The following is a 25,500-nucleotide window of genomic DNA, read 5'->3' on the forward strand; positions in this document are numbered from 1 at the left end:
AATACTTTGCATCCATTTTTACAAAGGGGGTGGATGCTATCCAGGCCATGGTGACAGACGAGGAAACTTTGTCACTAGAACGGTTCAAAATTGACAAGGCGGAAGTGTTGAATAGACTGTCGTTAATTAAAGTTGACAAGGCACCGAGACTGGATGAAATGCATCCAAGGATATTGAAGGAAGCGCGAATACAAATTGCAGGGGCACTGGCCATAATCTTTCAGTCTTCCCTAGACTCAGAGGAGGTGCCAGAGGACTGGAGAATTGCAAACATAACGCCCTTGCTCAAGAAAGGTTGTAAGGATAAGCCCAGCAATTACAGACCAGGCAGTTTAACTTCAGTGGTGGACAAGATTCTAGAAACAATTATTCAGGATAGAATTAGTAGTCACATAGAAAAATATGGGTTGATAAGAAAGAGCCAGCATGGATTTCTAAAGGGAAAATGGTGTTTAACTAACTTTCTGGAGTTTTTTGAAGGGGTAACAGAAAAATTTGATGAGGGTAATGCTGTTGATGTAGTGCGCATGGACTTTCAAAAGGCATTTGATACAGTGCCACACAACAGACTTGTGAGAAAAGTTATTGCTCATGGAATAAAAGGGACAGTAGCAACGTGGATACAAAATTGGCTGAAAAATAGGAAGCAGGAATCAACGGATATTTTTTGGGCTTGAGGAAGGTTTGTAGTGGAGGTCCCCAGGGGTCGGTATTGGGACCCTTGCTTTTCCTGATATACATTAATGATCTAGATTTGGTGTGCAGGGGACAATTTCAAAGTGTGCGGATGATACAAAGCTTGAGAGTTTTGTGAACTGTGAGGAGGACAATGTTGAACTTCAAAAGGACTAGACAAGTTGGTGGAGTGGGCAGATAGGTGGCAGATGAAGTTCAATGTGGAGAAGTGTGACGCGATGCATTTTGGTAGAGAGACTATGGACAGACAATATGAAATAAAGGGTGAAATTTCGAAGGGGGTACAGGAGCAGAAATACAGGGTGCAGATGTGCATAGATCATTGAAGGTGGCAGAACAGGTGGCGAGAGCAGTTAATAAAGCATATAGTATCCTGGGCTTTATTAATAGGGGCATAGAGTACGAGAGCAAGGAAGTTATGGTGAATTTATATAAGGCACTCATTAGGGGATCCTGTAGATGTAGTATATCTGGACTTCCAGAAGGCCTTTGATAAGGTGCCGCAGAAAAGATTAAAACACAAGATAAGATCACACGGAGTTAGGGGTAATATATTAGCTTGGGTAGAGGATTGGCTAACCAACAGAAAGCAGAGTCAGGATAAATGGGTCTTTTTCTGGATGGCAAGCTGTAACTAGTGGGGTGCCACAGGGTTCGGTCCTTGGGCCCCAACTATTTACAATCTATATTAATGATTTGGATTCAGGGTTAGAAGGTACTATAGCTAAATTTACAGATGACACCATGTTAGGGGGAAATAAAGGGATACAGTATAGGGATACAGTAAGAACTTATTGAAGGGAATCGATACTTAACATATCCAAGCAGGCAAAACTTATCTGCGTAAGCAGTTAACATTAAAGGCCAGACTGGACAGAGAGAAATCTAAACCTTGCACATTCTCAGGGCTTGTGAGTATCAGCAAGGCCATATTAGACAAAGAAGAATGTAAATATGATAGATTGGGTGTTTTGGGAGTCAGACTGGAGCCTTAGGTTGAAAAACAACTAAGATTGAGCTTGCTTACAGTAGATAGGGAAAGAACAGATGGTCTTAGTTTAGGTACGAGGGAGGGTCTCTGCCTGGGTGAGAAACAAATAGGGTCATACAATACATGTACTTGTCACTAGACTTGTCAGTTTAATGTAAATCTATATGTTGACAAGATTGAAATCTGGAAACTGTTCTTGTACGTGACCAATATTGTATAAATATGATGAACACTTGCAGTTTAGCAGAGTACTGTCTCAACCTGTATTGAGAAGGTGCTTTCCTTGCAATTGCTCGAATAAACGATCGTAACCTGTACCTGAGTCTCCTGTGGTCCGTTCATCAAAGGCACCACATCACATCAAAATAGATGGGAAAGTAAGTTGCAAGGAAGAAATAAGAAATTTACAAATGGATATGGACAGGTTAGGTGAATGGGCCAAAATTTGGCAGATGGAGTTTTAACGTAGATAAGTGTGAGCTTATCCATTTTGGGCGGAAGAATAAAAAGGTGATTTATTATTTAAATGGAGAGAAACTTCAGAACGCTTCAGTGCAGAGGGATCTGGGTGTCCTCATGCATGAATCTCTGAAAGCCGGTATGCAGGTACAACAAGTAATAAGGAAGGCAAATGGAATTTTGGCATTTATTGCTAAAGGAATAGAGTACAAAAATAGGGAAGTGTTACTGCAACTATACAAGGCATTGGTGAGACCGCACCTGGAGTACTGTGCACAGTTTTGGTCCCCTTACTTGAGGAAGGATGTAGTTGCACTGGAGGCAGTTCAGAGGAGGTCACTGGATTGATTCCAGAGATGCGGGGCTTGTCTTATGAGGAGAGATTGAGCAGTTTAGGCCTATACTCGCGAGGGTTTAGAAGGATGAGAGGAGATCTAATTGAGGTACATAAGATGCTAAAGGGGATAGACAAAGTAGACGTGGAGCAGATGTTTCCCCTTCTGGGGCATTCTAGAATGAGAGGCCATAGTTTTAGGTTAAGGGGTGGTAGATTTTAAATCAGAGATGAGGAGGAATTACTTTTCTCAAAGGGTTGTGAATCTGTGGAATTCACTACCTCAGAGTGCAGTGGATGCCAGGATGTTGAATAAATTTAAGGAGGAGATAGACAGAGTTTTAATTAGTAATGTGTTGAAAGGTTATGGGGAGAGGGCAGGAAATTGGAGTTGAGGCCAAAATGAGATCAGCCATGATCGTAATGAATGGCGGGACAGGCTTGAGGGGCTGAATTGCCTACTCCTGCTCCTAGTTCTTATGTTCTTATGTTATGTTCTTATTAGACCTCAGCTGGAGTATCGTGTACAGTCCTGGGCGCCACATTATAGGAAGGATGTGAACACATTGGAGAGAGCGCAGAAGAGGTTTGCTAAAATGGTTTCAGGGATGAGAAACTTCAGTTACGAAGATAGATTGGAGAGGTTGGGACTGTTCTCCTTGGAGAGAAGAAGACTAAGAGGAGATTTGATAGGGGTGTTCAAAATCATGAGGGGGCTGGACAGAGTAGATACGGAGAAGCTGTTCCCTCTCGTAAAAGGCACTAGGTCATAATGCTGATTTGGATAACCGGTGCAGTCACGATGGGCCGAATGGCGTCATTTGTGCCATTCAAATTCTGTGATTCTGTGATCCTGAATACAGGATTGTGCCCTGGGCTCTCTCCTCTTGTTACTGTCCCATCCTGAATACTGGCTGTTTAAAGCCTCCATCAGTTTACATACAGTGGTGAGGACTCAGTTGTGAATTGAGATGAATCTGATGTCCCTTCTATACATTAAATTGTGGCACCCTGCTTTATAATCTCAGTGCTGAGTCTGACAGGCAATGAAGTGTCAAATGGAAACATGCAATGCTGTTCTTCACTGAGCTTCAGTGGAACAGTAGGATTTCGATGATAGAAACCAAATTGAGAGTAGGATGCAGAATTAAAATGGTAAGCAACCAGAAGCTCAGGGTCATGTTTGCAGATTTAAGAAATAATTTCATTAAAACAATCAGCCAATCCTGCATTTAGTCTCCACAGTGTAGCAGCAACTGCATCATGAGCAGTTAATACAGTTTACTAAATTGGAAGAAGTACCTGTAAATTATTGCTTCCCCTGGGTAGACTGTTTGGAGCCCTGGACAGTGGAATGGACGGAGGTGAAAGGACAGGTGTTGCATCTCCTGCATTTGCACAGGAAGGTGCCATGGGAAGGGGTGGGGGTGTTGAATGTGACGGAAATGTGGACCAGGGTGTGCCAGAAGGAATGGGCCCTTCAGAATGCACTTTGCAGGAGAGACACTGCACAGGAGTCAGGATCAGGAAGCTGTGAGGGTTTTTATTCCCAGCCCAGAGTCCGTGAGAGAGAGAGAGAGAGAGGGAGGAGTTCCAGCAGGAGGGGGAGTAAATGAAAATTAAAAAATAAATTCCAGTTGAGGATCAGAATATATCAGGAGACAGTGGAAGGAAACTGGCTAGGAAACCATTTCATGGTGTCTGTCAGGCAAGATCCCACTGGCTGTGAGTTTGAGGGAAGCTCGTGTTTACTGATTTTTATTAAGGGAATTTTAAAAATGTATTCATTCAAGGGATGTAAGTGTCACTGGCTAGGCCAGTATTAATTGCCCTTGAGAAGGTGGTGGTGAGCTGCCTTCTTGAACCACCGCAGTTCATGTGGTGTAGGTACAACAACAGTGCTGTTGGGGAGGGAGTTCCAGGATTTTGACCCAGCGGCAGTGAAGTGACAGTGATATATTTCCAAATCAGGATGGTGAGTGGATTGGAGGGGAATTTCCCACGTGTCTGCTCCCTTTGTCCTTGTCCTTCTAGGTGGTAGAGGTTGCAGGTTTGGAAGGTGCTGCCTGAGGAGCCTTAGTGAGTTTCTGCAGTGCAGTGCATAGATGGTACACAATGCTGCCACTGTGCTTCAGTGTTGGATGGAGTGAATATTTGTGGATGTAGTGCCAATCAAGCAGACAGCTTTGTCCTGGATGGTGTCAAGCTTCTTGAGTGTTGTTGAGCTGCACTCATCGAGGCAAGTGGACTGTACTCCATCACAGTCCTGATTTGTGACTTGGACATGATGGGCAGGCTTTGGGGAGTCAGGAGGTGAGATACGCGCCGCAGGATTCCTAGCCTCTGACTTGCTCTTGTAGCCACGGTATTTATGTGGCTGGTCCAGCTCAGTTTCTGGTCATGGTAAGCCCCCAGAATATTGATAGTGGGGGATTCAGTGATGGTAATGCTATTGAATGTCAAGGGGCAATGGTTAGATTCTCTCTTGTTGGAGACGGTCATTGCCTGGCGCTTGTGTGGCACGAATGTTACTTGCCACTTGTCATCCAAAGACTGGATATTGTCCAGGTCTTGCTGCATTTGGACACGGAGTGCCTCAGTATCTGAGGAGTCACGAATGGAGTTGAATATTGTGCAATCATCAGCGAACACCCCCGCTTCTGGCCTTATGATGGATGGAAGGTCATTGATGAAGCAGCTAAAGATGGCTGGGCCGAGGACACTACCTTGAGGAACTCCTGCAGTATGTCCTGAAGCTGAAATGAATGACCGCCAACAACCACAACCATCTTTCTTTGTGCTAGGTATGACTCCAACCAGCGGAGACTTTCCCCCCTAATTCCCATTGACTCCAGTTTTGCTGGGGCTCCTTGATGCCACACTTGGTCAAATGCTGCCTTGATGTCAAGCGCAATCACCCTCACCTCACGTCTGGAGTTCAGCTCTTTTGTCCATGTTTGAACCATGGCTGCAATGAGGTCAGGAGCTGAGTGACCCTGGTGGAACCCAAACTGGGTGTCAATGAACAGGTTATAGGTAAGCAAGAGCCACTTGATAGCACTGTTGATGATTCCTTCCATCACTTTACTGACGATTGAGAGTAGACTGATGGGTGGTAATTGGCTGGGTCGGATTTGTCCTGCTTTTTGTGTACAGGACATACCTGGGCAATTTTCCACATTGCCAGGTAAATGCAAGTGTTGTAGCTGTACTGGAACAGCTTGGCTAGGAATGTGGCAAGTTCTGGAACACAAGTCTTCAGTACTGTTGCTGCAATATTGTCAAGGCTCATAGCCTTTGCAGTATCCAGTGCCTTCATCCATTTCTTGATATCACCTCAAGAAACTTGACACAGTCCAGGACAAAGCAGCCCGCTTGATTGGCACTACATCTACAAACATTCACTCCCTCCACCATCGATGCACAGTAGCAACAGTGTGCACCATCTACAAGATGCCCTGCAGGAATTCACCAAGGCTCCTTAGACAGCACCTTCCAAACCCATGACCACTACTATCTAGAAGGACATGGACAGCAGATAGATGGGAACACCACCGCCTGAAAGTTCCCCTTCAAACCACTAACCATCCTGACTTGAAAATATATTGCCGTTCCTTCGCTGTGTCAAAATCCTGAAACTCCCTCACTAACAGCACTGTGCATGTGCCTACACCAAGTGAACTGCAGCGATTCAAGAAGGCAGCTCACCACCACCTTCTCAAGGGCAATTATGGACAGGCATTAAATGCTGGCCCAGCCAGCAAAGCCCACATCCCGTGAATGAATAATAAAAAAAAATGTCAGGCTGTTACTTCAGTAGTCTGTGAGACAGCCCACAGATGGTCATGAGGAGGACTTAGCAGGGTCAACAGGACTGTGTTTGCCTTTGTTGTTTCCAGTGCTTAGGTCTGTGCCAGGTGGTCTGTCCATTTTCATTCCTTTTAGACTTTTTATAACTGAGTGGCTTACTAGACCATTTCAGGGTCAACCATATTGGCATTGCTGTGGGTCTGGGAGTCACCTGTAGGCCAGACCAGGTTAGGATAGCAGATTTCTTTCCCCAAAGGGCAATAGTGAATCAGATGGGTTTTTACAAAATCAACAATGGTTTCATGGTCATCATTAGACTTGTAATTTCATATGTGGCAGGATTCAAACCCAGGCTCTTGGAGCATTACCCTTGGTCCCTGGATTACTAGTCCAGTGACAGCATCACTACTCCATCACCTCACCATTAAAGTGGGGCAAAGAGATGGAGTTAGGTCACAGATCAGCCAAGACCTCACTGGTGGAACAGGTTTGAGGGATTAAGGGGCCTCCCCCTGTTGCAGTGCCCCTCCTGTACATTAAACTGTTACATGCTATTCACTCTGAATTCACCAATTACGTCCACTCAGGCCCTGGATTTGAGACTCAAATCAATAGAGAGCTGTGAGGAGTAAACAAGAGCGAGCATCTCGAATGCCTTATTGAAGAAATATCACTGAGAAAGAAAGGACTAAATAGAAACACAAAGGATTAACAGAAAAAACGAGAGCATTAAGTATAAATTACAATCATTGTGATCCTATTTAAGTATATAAACATACCTTGAGATATTCCAACTTTCCTGCTGATCCCAGTCGATGGCTGGAGAGCATTCCCTGCGACAGTGGCTGCCCCAGAGGAACTGTCTGGGGTTGGGGTTACATTTGATGGGCCACTGTATTTGATGGATGCTGGTACTGTAAACAAAGCACATTGTGATTGGGAATTGTGACACAGCGAGGTCCAGCCTTCATCATATTACTCAGTGGTGGGTTATATATTCCATCCTTATATATTCTACATTACAACAGTCACTGCACTTCAAAAATAGGGCTTCAATGGCTGGAAAGTACTTCGGGAAATCCTGAGCTTGTGCAAGGTGTTCTAAAAATGCAAGTCTTCCTTAATTTGCTTTACTCTTTAAACATGTTGACAGTCCTGTGAAGGATGGTGCCTCTTTAAGAGACACTCTGATTGACAGTGTATAACCCCATACCTACCTGACCCATGCTGGTTGAAGCTCAGGCCCATCACTGTGGGGAATGTTTAAAACAGGTGTCACTGGAGACAGAGGATTAATCTCAGGCTCCTGATCCACAAGCACACAGGGAGCTGATATAAAAGTTCAGGGATATTCTCAGCTGTCTGAACACAACTAACTCGACCTGCTCTCAGTCCTTTATATTGGAGAAAAGCTGCATGTTCTTACTGATGATTCCCAATATGTCTGAGCGGTACACTTCCCATCCATTCAGACTCTTCTGGATATGTTGAGATACATTGGACAGGTTCAGGGTGAGTGCTGGAACATCTGGGTCTGTGACTCTCTGAGTCTCAGTCACTCTGTAATGAAAGAAGAGAGAATGTTTGTTTTTATCAGAAGGAACATTTCAGATCAGAAACCCAAAAGGGAATAAATGATCAGCGCAAAATCCTGCACCCCTTCTAATGCTCAGAATGACACCCCACAGCAATGCCCCCATCCTGAAAATGGCAGAATCCCAGGACTTACAGTCTCCCTGCATTTACACATACTGTGAGATCCTGGTTTGCTGCCACTTCAGCTCAGTTTGTGATTGTCAAATTCATCTGTGTTCAGTCCAGTTTCTCTGTACTGGAGCCTCATCTTTCCATCATTAACAATGATTATTATCATGAGGGTCTCCAGTCTGTGCTTCCCTCTCTCTGCAGGAACACACTCACCGCAATCATGTGAAGTGAGGAGAAGAAACAGTGTCTCAGGGACCTGCGATCAGTGAGATTCCCTCACAGACGTCTCCATTTTAACTCCCAATGGTAATGAGAGGATTGTGGGTTAATGCATTGGGAGTGAGCCAGCTGACCCCACTGTCATCCATTTAAATTTTCGCAAACACAAATCAGACCATTGACAAGGCTCCTGTGAAAAGCAGTTGGTGTCTAACATTGAAAAGTTACAGCCTGGTGATATAAATGGGGCGATGACTGAAATGTTACTGTAGGTTATGCAGAAGCATGCACTGTCACCTGCCAAGCAGCAGATCAGAGTTTGGAGGAACTGACTGGCCAAGGTCAGTTTTAAATAACTGCTCCTTTTAGCACTCCTTGCAGGCTAGGAGTAGCAAAAGACCCGACCCTCAGGCCTCACAAGGAAACCTTCAGCATCCTCCAGCCCCAGTTGTTCAGCCTTGTTATTCCCCAGTCCCCACTCCCAATGGGATCTTGGAGCTCCTGTTTCCTTCTCTAAGTGACCCCGGCTAAGTCCTCCTGCCACTTGTTTTGCTCAAGTTCGCCAGCCAGGCCAATCATTGGCTATTGGGCGGGAGTCTGAAAAAGATTATTTAAATTAGGCTCTGCCATTAGGATCGACAGGCCTCCAAGTCCCCAGTCTTCCTGGGAGCTTCCCACATTAAAAACTTCCCCTGCACCCTCCCCATCTTCCCGTTAATGTCGGGGTCAGAGTGCCCAATCATACTGACATTACTGGGAAATCTCAATACCTACTCATTTCTCTGTTAGATAGAATGAGCCAATCACAACTCTGACACTGGGACCTGACCCTCTCCTCATTTCTCCATGGGCTGGTTGATAGGTCAAACCAATCACATAACACTTACTGACCCAATGGAATGGAGTCTTTAAGAAGCATTGGTTAGATACAGCTCATTGCAGCTTTCTGTCTCTCTCACTTTCCTGCCCAACAGGTTCCTGAGAAGAGCTGGACTCATAGAGATTTACAGCACGGAGGAGACCATTCAGCCCATTGTGTCCATACTGGCTGACAATTAGCCATCCAGCCTAATCTCACTTTCCAGCTCTTAGTCTATAGCCTGGCTGGTAGGTTCCAGCATTCAAATGCATATCCAAGTACTTTTTAAATGTATACCTTCTTGACTACTGTATTCACTGGTCCAGCCACCTTCTGGAATCCGAGGTCTCTCTCTGTTCCTTTGCATTTTTCAGTATCTTATCATTTTTTGTGTATTCCCTTGCCTCTTCACCTTCCCCAAATGCATTATCTCATACTCTCTGGATTGAACTCCATTTACCACTGTTCCACCCACCTGACTAGACCATTGATATCTTCCTGCAGTCTACAGCTTTTCTCTTCATTATCAAGCCACAAGGCCAGTTTTTCTAAGGTCTGCAAACTTTATAATCATACCCCTATTTTTGAGTCCAAATCATTGATATATACTACAAAAAGCATGGGATTCAGTACTGGAAACGGCCTTCTAGTCACAAAAATACTCATTGACCAATATCTTGTGCTTTCTGCCTTTCAGCCAATTTTGGATTCAACTTCCCACTTTGCCTTGGATCCCACGGGTTCTTACTTTTATGACCAATCTACCAATGAGACCTTAACAAACACCTTGTAAAAATCCATATAACATCATGTACACTACCCTCATTAACCAACCTCGTTACCTCCTCAAAAACTTCAATCACATTAGTAAGACAAGACCTTTCCTTAACAGATTCATGTTTACTGTCTTTGATTAATCCACATCTTTCTAAATGAGTAATTATCCTGTCTCTCAAAATTCTATCCAATAATTTCCCACTGCCAAGGTTCGGCTAACAAGCCTGAAAATACTCAGTCTATCCCTTTCTTTCTTTAAAACAACATTAGCTGTCAGATTACAATGGAAGCTGGGTCATTGAATATATTCAAGGCTGAGTTAGACAGATTTTTGATCGACAAGGGAGTCAAGGGTTTTGGGGGACGGTCAGGAGGTGGAAGTAAGGCCACAGTCAGATCACCCATGATCTTATTGTATAGCAGAGCATGCTCGGGCGGTGCATATTCCTGCTCCTATTCCTTATGTCCCCCAATCCTCTGGCAAAGGTGGTCAGAACTTCCACTGTTTCATCTCACGCTTCTCTTAACAGCGCAGAATACATTTCGTCTTGGCCATGGAATTTATCCACATTTAAAGATGTTAATCTCCTTAATACTTCCTCTCTCACTATGTTAATTTCATCCAACATTTCATTTCATGTGGCATAGTGGTAATACTACTGGACCTGTAATCCAGAGACCCAGGCTAATGGCCTGGGGGCATGGGTTCAAGTCCCACCATGGCAGTTGGTGGAATTTAAATTCAATTAATAAATCAGGAATATAAACCTAGTCTCAGTAATGGTGATCATGAAACTATCATTGATTGCTGTAAACATCCTTTAGGGAAGGGAATCTGCCAACCTTACCTGGTTTGGCCTACATGTGACTCCAGTAACGTGGTGATTCTTAATTGCCCTCTGAAATGACCTAGCAAGGTCAGTTCAAGGATAATTAAGGTGGATAACAAATGCTGGTCTTACCAGGGATGCCCACATCCCATGAAAGAATAAAGAAACTCCTCCTCTTGGATTGCAATGTCTGTATCATCCCTCTCTTTTGTGAAAACAGACTTAAAGTATTCATTAAGAACCATGCCAATGTCCTCCACACAGATTACCCTTGTAGTCTCTAGTGGGCCCTGTTCTTTCTTCAGTTATCCTCTTTGTTTATGTATTTATAAAAAAAGGAGTTTCCTTTATTTTACTTGCCAGTATTTTATCATGTTCCCACTTTGCATAATTTTCTTTTTAATTTCACTCCTACATATTTTTCTACTTCTCTAGGTTTTCAGCAGTATTGAGTCCTGGCTATCTGTCATAATTTTTTTATTCATTCAAGGGGTGTAGGTTTCACTGGCTGGGCCAGCATTTATTGCCCATCCCTAGTTGCCCTTGAGAAGGTGGTGGTGGTGAGCTGCCTTTTTGAACCGCTGCAGTCCATGTGGTGTAGGTACACCCACAGAGATGTTAGAAAGGGAGTTCCAGGATTTTGACCCAGCGTCAGTGAAGGAACGGTGATATATTTCCAAGTCAGAATGGTGAGTGACTTGGAGGGAACTTCCAGGTGGTGGTATTCCCATGTATCTGCTGCCCTCGTCCTTCCAGATGGTAGCGGTCATGGGTTTGTAAGGTGCTGTCTGAGGAACTTTGGTGATTTCCTGCAGTGCATCTTGTAGATGGTATACATTGTGCCACTGTGCGTTGGTGGTGGAGGGAGTGAATGTTTGTGGATGTGGTGCCAATCAAGCAGGCTGCTTTATCCTGGATGGTGTCAAGCTTCTTGAATGTTGTGGGAGCTGCACTCATCCAGGCAAGTATTCTTTCCTTATTTTCCTTACCCTCTTCTTTAAGCCCCTTGATATCCAGGGGAAGGCTCTGGATTTGTTAGTCTGATCCTTTTTTAAGGGAACATACTTACGCTGAACCTACACAATCTCTTCCTTGAATGTCTCCCACTGATCTAGCTCTGATTTACCTTGAAATTTGCTTCTAAACACTGATGGAACTGCCCCTGTCACTGCCATTTCTCACAGGTTGCTTGAGTCAATCAACCCTCAAACCACAGTTAAACATCACTCAATATTCCCATCATTGAGAAGCACCTGAGGAAGGCAAATGGTATGTTGGTCTTTATTGCAAAGATGATGAATCAAGAAGAAAAGGACGTAAGAAATAGGAACAGGAGTAGGTCATTCATCCCCTCAAGCCTGCTCTTCCATTCAATACAGTCATGGTTGATCTGATCTTGGCCTCAACTCCACCTTCCTGCCCGTCCCCAATAACTCCTGAATCCCCTATAGTTTTGGAATCTAAATCATTGATTATATTCAATGAACCAGCCTCTCCAGGGAAGAGAATTACAAAGATTCACAAGCCTGTGAGAGAAGAAATTCCTCCTCAACTCTGTCCTAAATGGGAGACCCCTTATTTTGAAACTATGTCCTCAAGTTCTAGATCCTGCACAAGGCAAAAGATCCTCTCAGCTTCTTTCTGGTCAAGCCCCCTCAGGATCGTATATGTTTCAATAAGATCATATCTCAATCTTCTAAATGCCAATGAATATTGCACAATCTGCTGAACCTTCATCCCAGGAATCAACTAGTGACCCTTCTCTGAACTGCTTCCAATGCAGTATATCCCTCCTAAATAAGGAGATCAAAACTGTACACCGTACTCTAGCTATGGTCTTAGCTATGGTCTCACCAATACCCTGTACAGTTGTAGTGAAACTTCACTAATTTTATATTCCATCCTGCTTGAGGCCAACGTTCCATTTCCCTCTTAATCACTTGCTGTACCTGCATACTAACTTTTTGTCTTTCATATATGAGGATATTCAGATCTCTCTGTACCACAGCATTCTGCAGTCCCTCTATTTAAATAATACTGTTTTTCTATTCATGTGACTGAAGTGGACAGCCTCACATTCTCCAACATTATATTCCATCTTCCAAATTTTTTTCCCACTCAGTGAACCCATCTATATCCCTTTGCTGACTCTTGGACCTGAATCTTAATGCAACCAGTGACATTCCAATATCATGGTAAAAAGCAGTTCTGGAGGCAGAACTCGCTCTCAGTGGGACCAACTCAGCAATTTTACTACAGGCGGCCTTCTAATTAGCCACCTATGGGACTGCCAGTCAATCAGAGAGCCAGAAGCTCTCAAGCCTCTGCAGCTCCACTGAGAGAGATGGTCACTGCTAAGGAACACAGGAGACCTGGGGAGCTGGGCCAGGAAAACTTAAAAACAATTAAAGATCAGGGGGCCGAGGAGATTCTTGGGGCACAAGGGCTGTGTCCCCTCACCATGGCCCATCTTAGTGCCTTTTAGTTCCAAGTTCCCCTGGGTTGCTGTAGGGAGCCACCTCCATTCAGCTGGAGGTCTCCCCATGTAGTAAAATCTTGACAATACCAAAAAATTACCTCCTAATTGGAATGGGTGGCCTCGCCCAGTGGTGGGACCCTCTCAGGGAGCCATCCCAACATGATCCTCTGTGATTTTACCATCCCCTCCCTCCCCACCTCCCAGCTGTCAGTAAAATCCTGGCCGTTGTGTCCTCCTCACAACTTGCTTCCCTAACTATTATTGTATCATCAGCAAATTTTTCTATAATACACTCGGTGCCATCATCAAAGTCATTAATATAGATTGTAAATGGTTGAGGCCCCAGCATTGATCCCTGTGGCACCCCAATCGTTACAGTTTGCCAACCTGAAAATGACCCATTTATCTCTATTCTCTGTTTTCTGTTAGATAGCCAAACCTCTGTCAATGCTAATATACTAACCTCTAACACCATGAGCTCTGATCTTGTCTAGTAACCTTTTATGGCAGCTTATTAAATGCCTTCTGGAATTTCAATATATCAATTGGTTTCCCTTTATCCATCCTGCTCATTACATCCTTGAAATTCAAGAGTAGGGATGTCTTACTCAACTGTACAAGGATTTGGGGGCGGGGGGGGCTACCTGGAGTACTGTGAACAGTTTTGGTCTCCATACCTAAGGAAGGATATACTTACCTTTGAAGGGGTGCAATGAAGATTTACTAAATTGATTCCTGAGAGAACATGACTGTCCTAAGAAGAGACATTATGTAGAATGAGCCTAAACTCTGCAGTTTAGAGGATATGAAAGACATTTCATTGAAAACATAGAAGATTCTGAGCGACTTTGACAGGGAAGATGCTGAGAAGCTGCTTCCCCTGGTAGGACACCCTAGAATATGCAGTGATCGACTCAGGATCAGGGGTCGGCCATTTAACAGAGAAATGAGGAGCAAGTTCTTTACTCAGAGGGTTTAATCTGATTTCATGACATTAACTGAGGGATAAACATTGGCCAGGACACTGGGGAAAACTCCCCTGCTCTTCTTAGAAACAGCAACATGGAATCTCTTACATCTACCTGAAAGGACAGACAGGGATCCGTTTTACCTCTCATCTGAACCTCAGCATCCCCGAAAGTGTAGCACTCCCTCAGTACTGCAGTGGGACCCTAATCCACAACGTTCTGATTCAGAAATGAGAATGCAACCAACTGAGCCACAGCTGACACTCATCGTACAGAGCCTGGGTCAACTTCAGACAGTGGCCAACGAGAGGAAGGAAGTCAGTGGCTACAGAATTGCATTTTTGGCTGGTATTGAAGGTAATGGCTTTGATCTTTCCAATATTTAACTGGAAAAAAATTCAGTTCATCCAATACTGGATATTGAACAAGCAGTAAAACAAATCAGAGACAATGGAGGGATGGAGAGAGGTGGCGATGAGTAGAGCTGGGTGTTGTCAGTGTACGTAAAGTGTACACATTCCACAGGCTGCCTGAGCCAAAAAGCCCTCAAACCACAGTTAAATATCACTCAATATTCCCACCATTTGAAAGCAACCTTATCTGGGAAGGTTTCCAAGCCATGATTCTACTTTCACTCTTCTTTCAGATACCGGTGAATGTTCTCAATTAGCAGCGGGTACTTTATGACCGAGAGGAACTTACCTGGAAAGGAGTTGCTTCAAGTTCTGTGAATAAAGAGAGGAAATCAAATCTATCAATGAGTAAATCAATTCCCTATGGAACCAAACAGTGAATTTGGGACTGAGAGGAAAGAGTTCAGTCTGTAACAGCAGGTGGGCCAGTCACAGGAATAGGGAATAATCCCACATTTCACTGCACTCCATCCTGGGGCATCACCTACACCCTGAGGGCAGGGCTGAGGGGGCAGCTCCAAGATTCCAAGGGTAGGGCTGAGGGGGCAGCACGAATACTCCGAGGGCAGGGCTGAGGGGGCAGCACGAACACTCCGAGGGTAGGGCTGAAGGGGCAGAAATTCTGGGAACCATCGACAATCTTCAAACAATTCAGTCCTCACACCAGCCTCACAGAAACACTGCATTCCCCAGCTGTGGCACTGTTTATATTGAAGATATACCTGAATAAAGGAGAGAGGTTCCCTCTGTACCAGAGTCTGGCTTTCTCCATCTATAAATGTAATCTGTTCCATCCTCTTGTTTAATGCTTCAGAACAGCTTCTAATCTGTTTGAGGGCTTGGAGCCCCTCCTCATCGATCAGTTTCAATGTGGATTCTTCATCTTCTTCCAGCTTTCTCCTCCATTCAGAGAAGCTCTTCGATAACTTTCCTTTCAGCTCATTGATTCGTGTCTGAAACCCAAACCAACCCTCATTACAAATGGCCCTTCCACACAGCTGTTACCCTGAGCACACGGCACTTAACTGGGATGGGACAGTTTGTTTAGATCACCAACCATTAAAGATAGACAAACAGTGGGAGGTGTCTACTTGGAGAGAAAACAGAATTTAACCAGTGTTACCTGGAGTTTAAAAGAAAGAGCACTGTATTTAGACTGGGTATGGCCACCTGGTCCATCCACACCTGGAGTGTTGGTTCCAGTTTTGGTGCCCACAGCTGGTGAAGGAGATTCAGATTCTGGAGAGGCCGGTGATCAAAATGACACAGAGTCTGATGGATTTTAGCTCAGAGGATCAGCTCCAAGAGGCTGAGTGATTTAGAGAAAGGCAGGCTGAGAGGGACATGATGGAGGGATTATTGGACTCACTTGTTGGATGAGGTACTTGAGATGGATCAGGATAGTGAGACTAGAGGATCTGTGTATAAAATCCATAGACACAGTTAGGTTAGACACCAGAGTCCTCAATCTCTGGAACAGACTTCCTGAACATGTGGTGGGTATGGAGTCACTAGCACCTTTTAAAAGGGAGCTGGAGAGGAATTCCCCCCAGTTTGTCCTGAATTGGCTGCAGGGTTTAATTATCTCTTCTGGTTGACTTTCCCAGGTGAGTACATGATTCAGGATGGATCGGTGGCTTGTGTGATTGAACCCTGTCTGCATGGAGCAGGCTCACTGGGACTAATGGGCTTTTCTTCCTCTTCCTTTCTATGTTCATATGGTACAGGCTTCAGGACAAGTCTTCAACTCTGGCTGTGTCTGTTTCAGTAAATCCAGTGTCCAAACGATGGAATAATATTCCTTGTAAGGTGCAGGTAGAATTAAGCAGCTCCCCGTCAAATCAAACACATGGGAACTCAGTGACTCAACCCAACAGAACCAGCCTGGTTTGGAAGGCCTGTTTCTGATGTTCTCATTGACTCAGTGAGGAGAGAAACCCTTTCAAAATCCAGTTCCACTTTTCCCTACCTTTATTTCAGCTTCTGATTTCTCCAAGCCTCGCTGTTTGCTGGAACAATTCTGCTGGACTTCCCAAAGCTTCTCGATTTCTATCTGCAATTCTTCCTGTAAAAACATATCATAAGTGTTTAAAATAACAGCCTGCTTTAAAATACCACTTATTTTACAGAATAAAGCTCCACCCTTCCTCATTGGATTCATTTCCTGGGACTCCTATCACTCCCCCCTGAGTAACAATGTCTGTCACCAGACAGTCAGTGGCCCCTTGGTTTAGCAATATGTCCCTGCAGGTTCTCCGGGACAGGAGAAGTGCTCTTCCCAAATGATGGCAACAGGAGACCCTCCCGTCAGACCAAGGAGGCCTCAATAGAGATTGTAGTGGTGGTGAGCAGCATAATCACTCCTGGGTCCAGAGCCACAAATGGATCAATGATCTCCTCTAATCTGGCAGGGTAAGTGGCTTGGTGGCTTTGCATCAATGGGGCAATGAGGACTTCAAGCAATCTGTGTGAGTGGAGAGCAGGTCCGAGTGGAGAATGTGTGCTCTGCTTCATTGTGCTTGAGGCCAGAACATGTGACAGTTTGCCTTGCTGAATAAGTGCTGTAAGTGGATGCAGAACGCGATTGGATACCACTTAAAAGTGACGGGCCAGTACATGGCATGGAGTGCATATAGACAAGATGGCAAGGTGCCCAGTGAGATAACTCTCCCCTTTGTCAATACAGGAGAGGCTAAGATAGTTGGAGGTGTGCCAGAGATGAAGATCCTGACACAGCTGAGAAGGAGACTGTGAAGCTTGCCAGTGAGCAGGGTGGCCGTGCCATTGCAGACAGTGAGGCAGGAGTGGCAAGGCAGCAGAGTGAGAATGCCTCCAACCTGGTGTCAAGACATGGGCACACAGGAGACGTGTAGAACTGTGATATGCTCATAGAATGTGTTAAACCTTGTCTTTCCTTGTGTTCTCCACTGCAAGTCATTGCAATCCGGAGCCTAACCCACAGCCCCTAGCCTTCAGGAAAGACTCCACCTCTGAAGAACAAGAACAACAACAAAATCCAGAGGATGCACTCTCCACAGCGTAGTGGTAGTCAAATCGTTTATAATGGGCGTGGGTTTAGAGTCAGTGACACAATTTGGTGAGCACATGAGACACAAGTTGAAGCAGCTGAGGGAGGCTGTGACAGTCGAAGTCAAAGATACAAAGAAAAGTACAGCACAGGAACAGGCCATTCGGCCCTCCAAGCACGCGCCGATCATATTGCCCGTCAAACTAAAACATTTTGCACTTTCAGGGTCCGTATCCCTGTATTCCCATTCATGTATTTGTCAAGCTGCCTCTTAAACACCACTATCGTACCTGCTTCCACCATCTCCTCTGGCAGCAAATTTCAGACACTCACTACCCGTAAAATACTTGCCTCGCACATCTCCTCTAAAGTTTTCTCCTCTCACCTTAAATCTATGTCCCCTAGTAATTGACTCTTCCACCCTGGGAAAAAGCTTCTAACTATCTACTCTGTCCATGCCACTCATAATTTTGTAAACTTCTATCAAGTCGCCCCTCAATCTCAGTCGCTCTAGTGAGAACAATCCGAGTTTCTCCAACCTCTCCTCATAACTAATAACCTCCAGACCAGGCAGCATCCCGGTAAACCTCCTCTGCACCCTTTCCAACGCCTCCATATCCTTCTGGTAATGTGGCGACCAGAATTGCACGTAATATTCCAAGTGTGGCCTAACCAAGGTTCTACACAGCTGTAGCATGACTTCCCAGCTTTTATACTCAATACCCCTGCCAATGAAGGCAAGCATGCCATATGCCTTCCTGACTACCTTATCCACCTGCTTTGCCACTTTCAGTGACCTGTGGATCTGAACACTGAGATCCCTCTGCCCATCGATGCATTTAAGGGTTCTGCCATTTACTGTATAATTCCTACCTGAATTAGACATTCCAAAATGCATTACCTTGCATTTGTCTGGATTAAACTCCATCTACCATCTCTGATGTTGGGAGGACTGTCGGGGACCAGGTCCATGCTGAGTCCCAGGCTGATGATTGACCTCAGGTCTTGGCTACAAGAAGCCTGCTGGAGACACAGGGACAGGTAGAGAATGTCCGGTGGAGATGACAGTCTATGTGCAGCCTTGTGTGGGTGGTGGAGGAGTCCATTCAAGGCAAGAGTTCTGCCATGCCCCTGTGAAGTGACCACATGGCTTCATATATGGAGGATGGTGTCTTTCATGGAGAGGACAGCCAGGTCCAGCAGAACTCAAATGTGCTCTAACCTGCATTCCATCACTCTGCCCCTGGGCTCTCTACAGCAGTTGTTAGGGGAGAAGGGAATGGGACACCTGGACCTCCCTCCAGGTGCCCTTCTGCTCAGTGAGACAGGAAGGTGCTATCACGCACTGAGAGGGAGAAGAGTTTGTGTCAGCCTCCTGAGGTGTTCTATCAGGAATTCCCTTGTGTGGCCACATCTCATTCTCTCTGCCAGTGACCCACAGTGCCTCCAGTTGGTGAGGCCGAGGAAGGTGACCTTAAACATGCATAGGAGATCCCAGACTTTTGACTGCTCTCCACCCGCAACAATGCCCGCCACTGGTGAGATGGGAAAATCCTGGCAGAGGTTGACACTGGCAGCCCTGGCATGTCTCTCTTTGTTCCTGGCATCTTGGAAGTGTGCCGTGACATTACTGTGCTCTTCCTCAGATCCATCACCTTCATGCTTATCTGATGAGTGCATCTCCTCCATGTCTTCACTTGCCAAACCCTCTCCTTGTTACAATGCAACATTGTTTAATGCACAGCAGATCATGATAATCCTTTGGCACATACTGTCATGCTCCACCAGACCGGTTCAGACAACGGAAGCATATTTTGAGCAAGCCAAAGGTCTGCTCCATGATAGCCCCGATTGAACCATCAGCTTCATTGTTCTGCTCCTCCTTGTGACTGTGGGCTGATGCACTGGTTTCATGAGCTACATCCTCAGGGAAAGCCTTTATCACCCAGGATCCAACCTAGCACTTGGGCAAGGGCTTTGAATAGCTCTGGGACCTGATAATAAGATGTAGGAGTCATGGGAACTCGCAGGATATTTTTCTGTGTTTGCAGATATTTGAATGTTAAGATCATGAAACTCCATGTGATTCACATGTGCAGCTGGCAATGCCCAGGGAGCTCTCATGGCCATGAGTGCATTCAATGACCTTCAATGAAACCACACGATAGCCCTGAAGCTCATTGCTCTTGCGGCCTGGCTATCAATATCTGTAGTGGTCTGGATGTTGCAGTCTGCGAAATGTCACACATGTCCCCTGTGGACACCAGGAATGATCAGAGGGGATGGAAATTCAACACCATGGACACCTTGAAGGCAACCAGCATTGGGTCCCTCTCATTCCACGGAGCTGTTGGTCTTGTTGAAGGAGTGCACAGAGGTCAGTGACTGCCTCCCTGGATAGTCTCAGATGTCTCTGGCATTGCATCACAGACATTTGACGATAGTTTGTGTCCATTCTGAACATGCATTGGTGTGCCAATGCCTGATGACGAAGCTGGCATCCCTGGTTTCTTGCCTCCTGACAAGCCTCACCCTCTGGTGAAGCATCTTGATTGGCTTGTGGCTTCTGTTCTTGTTTGGCCACAGCCCTCCTACAGCAAATCCTCTCTCTTCTGCCTGAGGTTGCAAAACTATTGAGTGTATGGGACCCATTGTGAATCCAAAAAATAAACTGCATAAAGAAAGCAGGCAAAGATATTAGCAGCTCTGTGTATATGACCTTTATCCCCATTAACAGTTGCAGTTGACCAATCAGAATGCCTGAGACACCCACGAGCCACACCGAGGACTATTCAATCCCACAATATCCTCCTCCCACCTGAATCTGGTTTCCGCTAGCTTAACCCCTATTCACTGAGATATCCACAGATACTCCAACCGTGAGCCTGGAGCTCTCAACCAAGCACTTCCGCCCTCTCTTTCCCACTCTTGAGCTTCCGCTTAATGCCCTCGACTCTCCGTGCATCACTCATTGCCTTTCAACAATCATCCTTCAGCCTCCCACCATCAACCAGTCACAATGACACTCGACCTTCCTTCTTTCATCTTCGACCCACCTCCCTTCCCCGCTCACCCCCACCTTGCCTGCTGTCACCCTAGAAGTCTCTCTCTATCACCCTTGACCTGCCCTCAGGATCTCTTGATTTGACCTCAGTCAGCCTTGACCTGCCCTCCATCGAGCTGGACCTGCCCTCCATCAAGCTTGATCTCCCTTCTGTGAATGTAGACCTTCCCTGTGTGGTACGGCTGCTTCCTTTGGACACACAAGACCCAACGTTGGACAGGACTGACCCTGCCCTTTCAGCTCTGGTGAACCAGATGCCCTGACCCCCACAACACCCATCATGGTGCCTGACCATGCACTATTATGACCCCATCTCCCCTTCCAGGTATGTGAGGCTTCTCCTCTGTGCCACTGTGCTAACCACAGACAACATCTCAGCTCAAATCAGAACATCGGCTGGTGCAGGAGACATGAGATTTCCATGCCCGGCTGACTTATTCTCGAAAATGTTTGGCTTTAATCAGTATTCATGTCTTGCAAATGTATGGAGAAGAAATAGCCACCACTGGACAGCGAATGCCAGTGAAACGCTGCCGACTTAAAGAAGTTCAACCCAACTCAGGAAACCGGTTCCCCTCAGCCTTGGCCTCTCAAACCTCAACACCCCCCAATCCCTCTCGCCCAGCTCCCCATTTGTTGGGGTCTGCCAACTTGGCTCTGGTGAGAGAGACCCCCACCACTTAATCAAGTCCCAATCCAGCAAGAGACACCTCCTCATCCTCCCAAAGTATTAAAGACCTGCTGGCCTCTAATAGGCTAGCAGCTGTCAGAGGCATGATTCCCCGTTCTGGAAGGGTTTCCAACCACGCCTCAACTCACCTAATGACAGCTGGCTGTTTAATTGATGCAGGGTGGCTGAGTATCGGTGAGCTCCCTTCTAACTACGGCTACCCTAGAATCAAGCCCAATAACTCTGTTTCTTTCTCCATAGCCGCTGCCAGACTTGCTGGATATCAAACAAGCAGCTTGATAAATCTGAGATAGTGGAGGGAAGGAGAGAGGTGGTGGTGAGGTAGAGCTTGGTGTCGTAAGCGTACATGTGTAAACTGATGTCGCTGAGAGCAGCTTGTAGATGAGAAATAGGAGGGAGGAAAGGATAGAACCATGGGGGATTCCAAAGGTAACGTTGTGGGAATGGGAGGTGAAGCTATTGCAAAAAATTCTTTGGCTATGACTGGATAGGTAAGAGTGGAACCAGGCGAGGGCAGTCCCACTCGACAGGGGACACATTGGAAAGGGATTATTTGGTCAACTGTGTCAAAGGTTGCAGACAGGTCAAGAAGTATGAGGAGCGATAGTGCACCAGGGTTACAGTTACATAGGATATCATTGTGATTGTTTAGTGGGGCTGTTTAATTGTTGTGGCAGAGGCAGAAACCTGATTGGAGAGTGTCAAACATAGAGTTGCAAGAAAGGTGGACACGGATTTGGGAGGTGACAACACGGACAAGTGGAGAGGAAAGAGAGGTTACGATGGGCTGGTAGTTTGAAAGGATCGAGGGGTGAGGTTGTGTTTTTTCAGAAGGGGCTGATAACAGCAGATTTGAAAGCGAATAGAACGGTCCTGGCACAGAGAGAAATATTTCCAACACCAGCGAGAATGTGGACCAGGAAGGGAAGTTAGGTGGTCATTGGTTTAGCAGAATTAAGATCAAAGTAGCAGAATGTGGGCCTCAAGATGAGCACACAAAGGGCATGAGAGGTGTTGGGAGAGAAATTATAGAGAGATGAGAGTTCAGGGCTGGAGCAGGGGAGAAAATTGGGGGAGGTCTGGTTTGGTGAACAAGGGAAGGCAGGGAAGCGACAGAGGAAGCTGAATGAATCTCAGTCTTAGCGCCAAAGAAGTTCAAGGACTTTTCACACTTGCTAGAAGAACCTAAGAAATAGGAGCACAGTCAGCTATATAATCCCTCAAGTCTGCCCCATCACTCAATAAGATCATGGCTCATCGCAGAAGTCGCCCCAGCGTAGCTTCACTGTATGGGTTCTCAGGTATGTATTTCCTCCCTTAGGTAAGGAGATCAAAACTGTACACAGTACTCCAGATGTGTGCTCAGCAAAGCCGTACATAATTGCAGCAAGATTTCTTTATTCTTATACTCCAGCTCCACTGAAATAATGTTCTATATATCCAATATCCTCTTTTTGTCTACCCATCCATCCATCTTTCCTTATCTATCTAGTTGTTAATTCGTCAATGTTTATATCTATCTATTGCTGTCTGTCCATCTCTCTATTTCCATCTTATCTGTCTAGTCTATTTTATCAATCAATCTTACATATCAACCTTTATTAACACAATGTACAGATTAGAAGATGATTAAAGATGAGGGACGCCATTCAGCCTATCTTCTATCATTGAGCACAACCCTACAACACACACTGCACCAGTTAATCAGTCCTTAACTGATTCCAGGGATTTTCACTGTCACTGCTCCATCGCAGTGTCTATTCTAATGCTGTTCCTGTGTAAGGAACTTCCTGACATCAGTCAGGCTTTTGATAAGGTCCCCCATGGTAGATTGGTCAAGAAAGTAAGAGCCCATGGGATCCAAGGCAAAGTGGCACGTTGCATCCAAAATTGGCTGAGAGTCAGGAAGCAGAGGGTGATGGTAGAGGGATGTTTCTGTGACTGGAAGTCGGTTTCCATTGGGGTTCCGCAGGGCTCGGTAATGGGGCCCTTGCTGTTTGTGATGTGCATAAACGATTTGGACTTAAATGTAGGGGGTATGCTCAAGAAGTTTGCGGTTGACACGCAAATTGGTCGGGTGGTAAATAGTGAGGAAGATAGCCGTAAACTGCAGGAGGATATCAATGGACTATTCAGATGGGCAGAGCAATGGCAAATGGAATTCAACCTGGAAAAGTGTGAGGTAATACACTTGGGGAGGGCTAACAAGGCAAGGGATTACATTATGAATGTTACGACCCTGGAAAGTACTGAAGATCAGAGGGACCTTGGTGTGCGTATCCACAGATCCCTGAAGGTAGCAGGGCAGGTAGATAAGGTGGTTAAGAATGCTAATGGGATACTTGGCTTTATTAGCTGAGCATAGAACACGAGCAGAGAGGTTATGCTGGAACTGTATAAAACGCTGGTTAGGCCACAACTGGAGTACTGCATGCAGTTCTGGTCACCACATTATAAGAAGGATGTGATTACACTGGAGAGGGTGCAGAGGAGATTTACCAGGATGCTGCCTGGGCTGGAAGGTCTGAGCTTTGAGGAAAGATTGGATAGGCTGGGGTTGTTTTCCTTGGAGCAACAAAGGTTGAGAGGGGACTTGATAGAGGTATATAAGATTATGAGGGGCAAAGATAGGGTGGATATGAAGGCACTTTTTCCATTAGTAGAGGGGTCAATAATCAAGGGGCATAGATTGAAGGTAAGAGGTAGAAGGCTAAGAGGGGAGTTGAGGAGAATTTTTTTTACCCAGAGGGTGGTGGGAGTCTGGAACTCAGTGCCTGAAAGGGTGGTTGAGTCAGAAACTCTCATAACATTTAAGAAGTATTTAGATATTCACTTGTGTTTTCATAACCTCTGGGCCAATTGCTGGAAATTGGGACTAGTGTAGCCAGATCTTTATTGACTGGCGCACACACGATGGACTGAATGGCCTTCTTCTGTGCTTAGACATCTATGAATCAGTCCTAAAATAGGCTTTTATTTTTTCACCCTATGGTCCCTTGTCCTTTATTTACATTGTCTGCTGTTACCATTTACTCATTCTTTGTGCAATTTTAGGCCAATAAAACCCCATACTTAGACCCCAACTGTTTCCATTTACCATCTGACTGCGTTCATTTTTAGGGCAGCACATCTGCTCCACATAATCCAACTATCTTTCCTTCACTCTTTGGAGCAGGAATGTGATCACAGAATAGCTGAGCAAAAACAGAGGGCCTCTCATGAGAGAATGAAGTAGGTGAACAGAACAATGCAGTCTCTGCAAAGCCAGTACCAGGTAACATCTTAACTGAAAGAAACAGCACCTCTAACAGTGCAGCACTCCCTCAGTACTGCAGGCTAAACTGTCAGGGTACATTATATGCTTAAGTCTCTGGAGTGGGTCTTGAGCCCAAAAGTTTTCGATTCAAAGCTACCACTGAGCTATGACTAACTATTTTGAAATAATTATTTAAATTGCTTGAGAAAATGATTGATGATGAACGTGTTTGGCGATTATGACAGTGAAGGAAATGATAATTCTAGGCCCAGGGATCATAGTACAGAACAGCAGCTGGGAGAGTAGAGGAGGCAACTCTTCCATTCATTTTTCTACGTCAACTGTCACGGTGGATTAAGATGTTGATATGACTGACATCCCCTCCCCCTTCAGCATTACAGCTGAAGAGTGGTGCCTGGGGGGAATTACTGAGGTTAGTCTGACCCTGTGGGACACGTCCCTGCCTGAGTCAGGAAAGGTGAGATATAAAAAGAGATACAGCGGATTAAAAAACACGTCCAGAAAATATATATATATATATATATATATATAGAGAGAGAGAGCCAATGTGACTATTGATCTTCAAATACATTAGAGCAATGTAAAAATAGGCTGCGGGGCAAGCTCCGAGCAGCTTTCAGTGACACAGAATCAGGAATATCAAGATAATGTCAGGCTTTTGGATGAGAAAAATCATGCAATTGATGATCAGGGAAGAGATAAAGAAGAGCATAAACTACTCCGTTCCGCCATTATTCTAAACTCACGTATACTCACATCTACTTATTTCCCTTTATCCCGTTCCGTCTTTATTCTAGATAATTACAGCCTCCCATATACCAATGGAAAGGTCGGAGGAGAGTTTTCAGCAGCATTGAGAGAGAAATTAAAAGTAAACATCGGAATTTGAAAGGTAAAC

The 25,500-nt window shown here is 45.3% G+C and overlaps 1 protein-coding gene and 1 long non-coding RNA gene across 3 annotated transcripts in view; one reads left to right on the forward strand and one right to left on the reverse strand.

Annotated features, from left to right (window-relative positions):
• Positions 1-25,500, reverse strand: part of LOC121281325 (E3 ubiquitin-protein ligase TRIM8-like) — a 33,352-nt gene that overhangs the window by 6,004 nt on the left and 1,848 nt on the right. Inside the window, exons 2-5 of one of the 2 annotated variants that reach the window (XM_041194225.1) lie at positions 16,512-16,607; positions 15,265-15,495; positions 7,717-7,850; positions 7,070-7,204 (exon numbers count right to left, since the gene is read on the reverse strand). In XM_041194225.1, the coding sequence (XP_041050159.1) occupies positions 7,842-7,850; positions 15,265-15,495; positions 16,512-16,607 (336 nt within the window). In that variant the 3' untranslated portion in view covers positions 7,070-7,204; positions 7,717-7,841. Of the gene's footprint in view, positions 1-7,069; positions 7,205-7,507; positions 7,851-15,264; positions 15,496-16,511; positions 16,608-25,500 lie in introns of both variants that reach the window. The other variant, XM_041194226.1, reaches the window with a different exon arrangement.
• Positions 1-25,500, forward strand: part of LOC121281326 — a 52,184-nt gene that overhangs the window by 5,338 nt on the left and 21,346 nt on the right. Inside the window, exon 2 of the long non-coding RNA XR_005943861.1 lies at positions 25,400-25,494. This is a non-coding gene — a long non-coding RNA (uncharacterized LOC121281326). The remainder of the gene's footprint in view (positions 1-25,399; positions 25,495-25,500) is intronic.

The sequence above is a fragment of the Carcharodon carcharias genome, chromosome 8 (genome assembly GCF_017639515.1).
Source record: "Carcharodon carcharias isolate sCarCar2 chromosome 8, sCarCar2.pri, whole genome shotgun sequence".
In the NCBI taxonomy this organism is placed as follows: Eukaryota; Metazoa; Chordata; class Chondrichthyes; order Lamniformes; family Lamnidae; genus Carcharodon; species Carcharodon carcharias.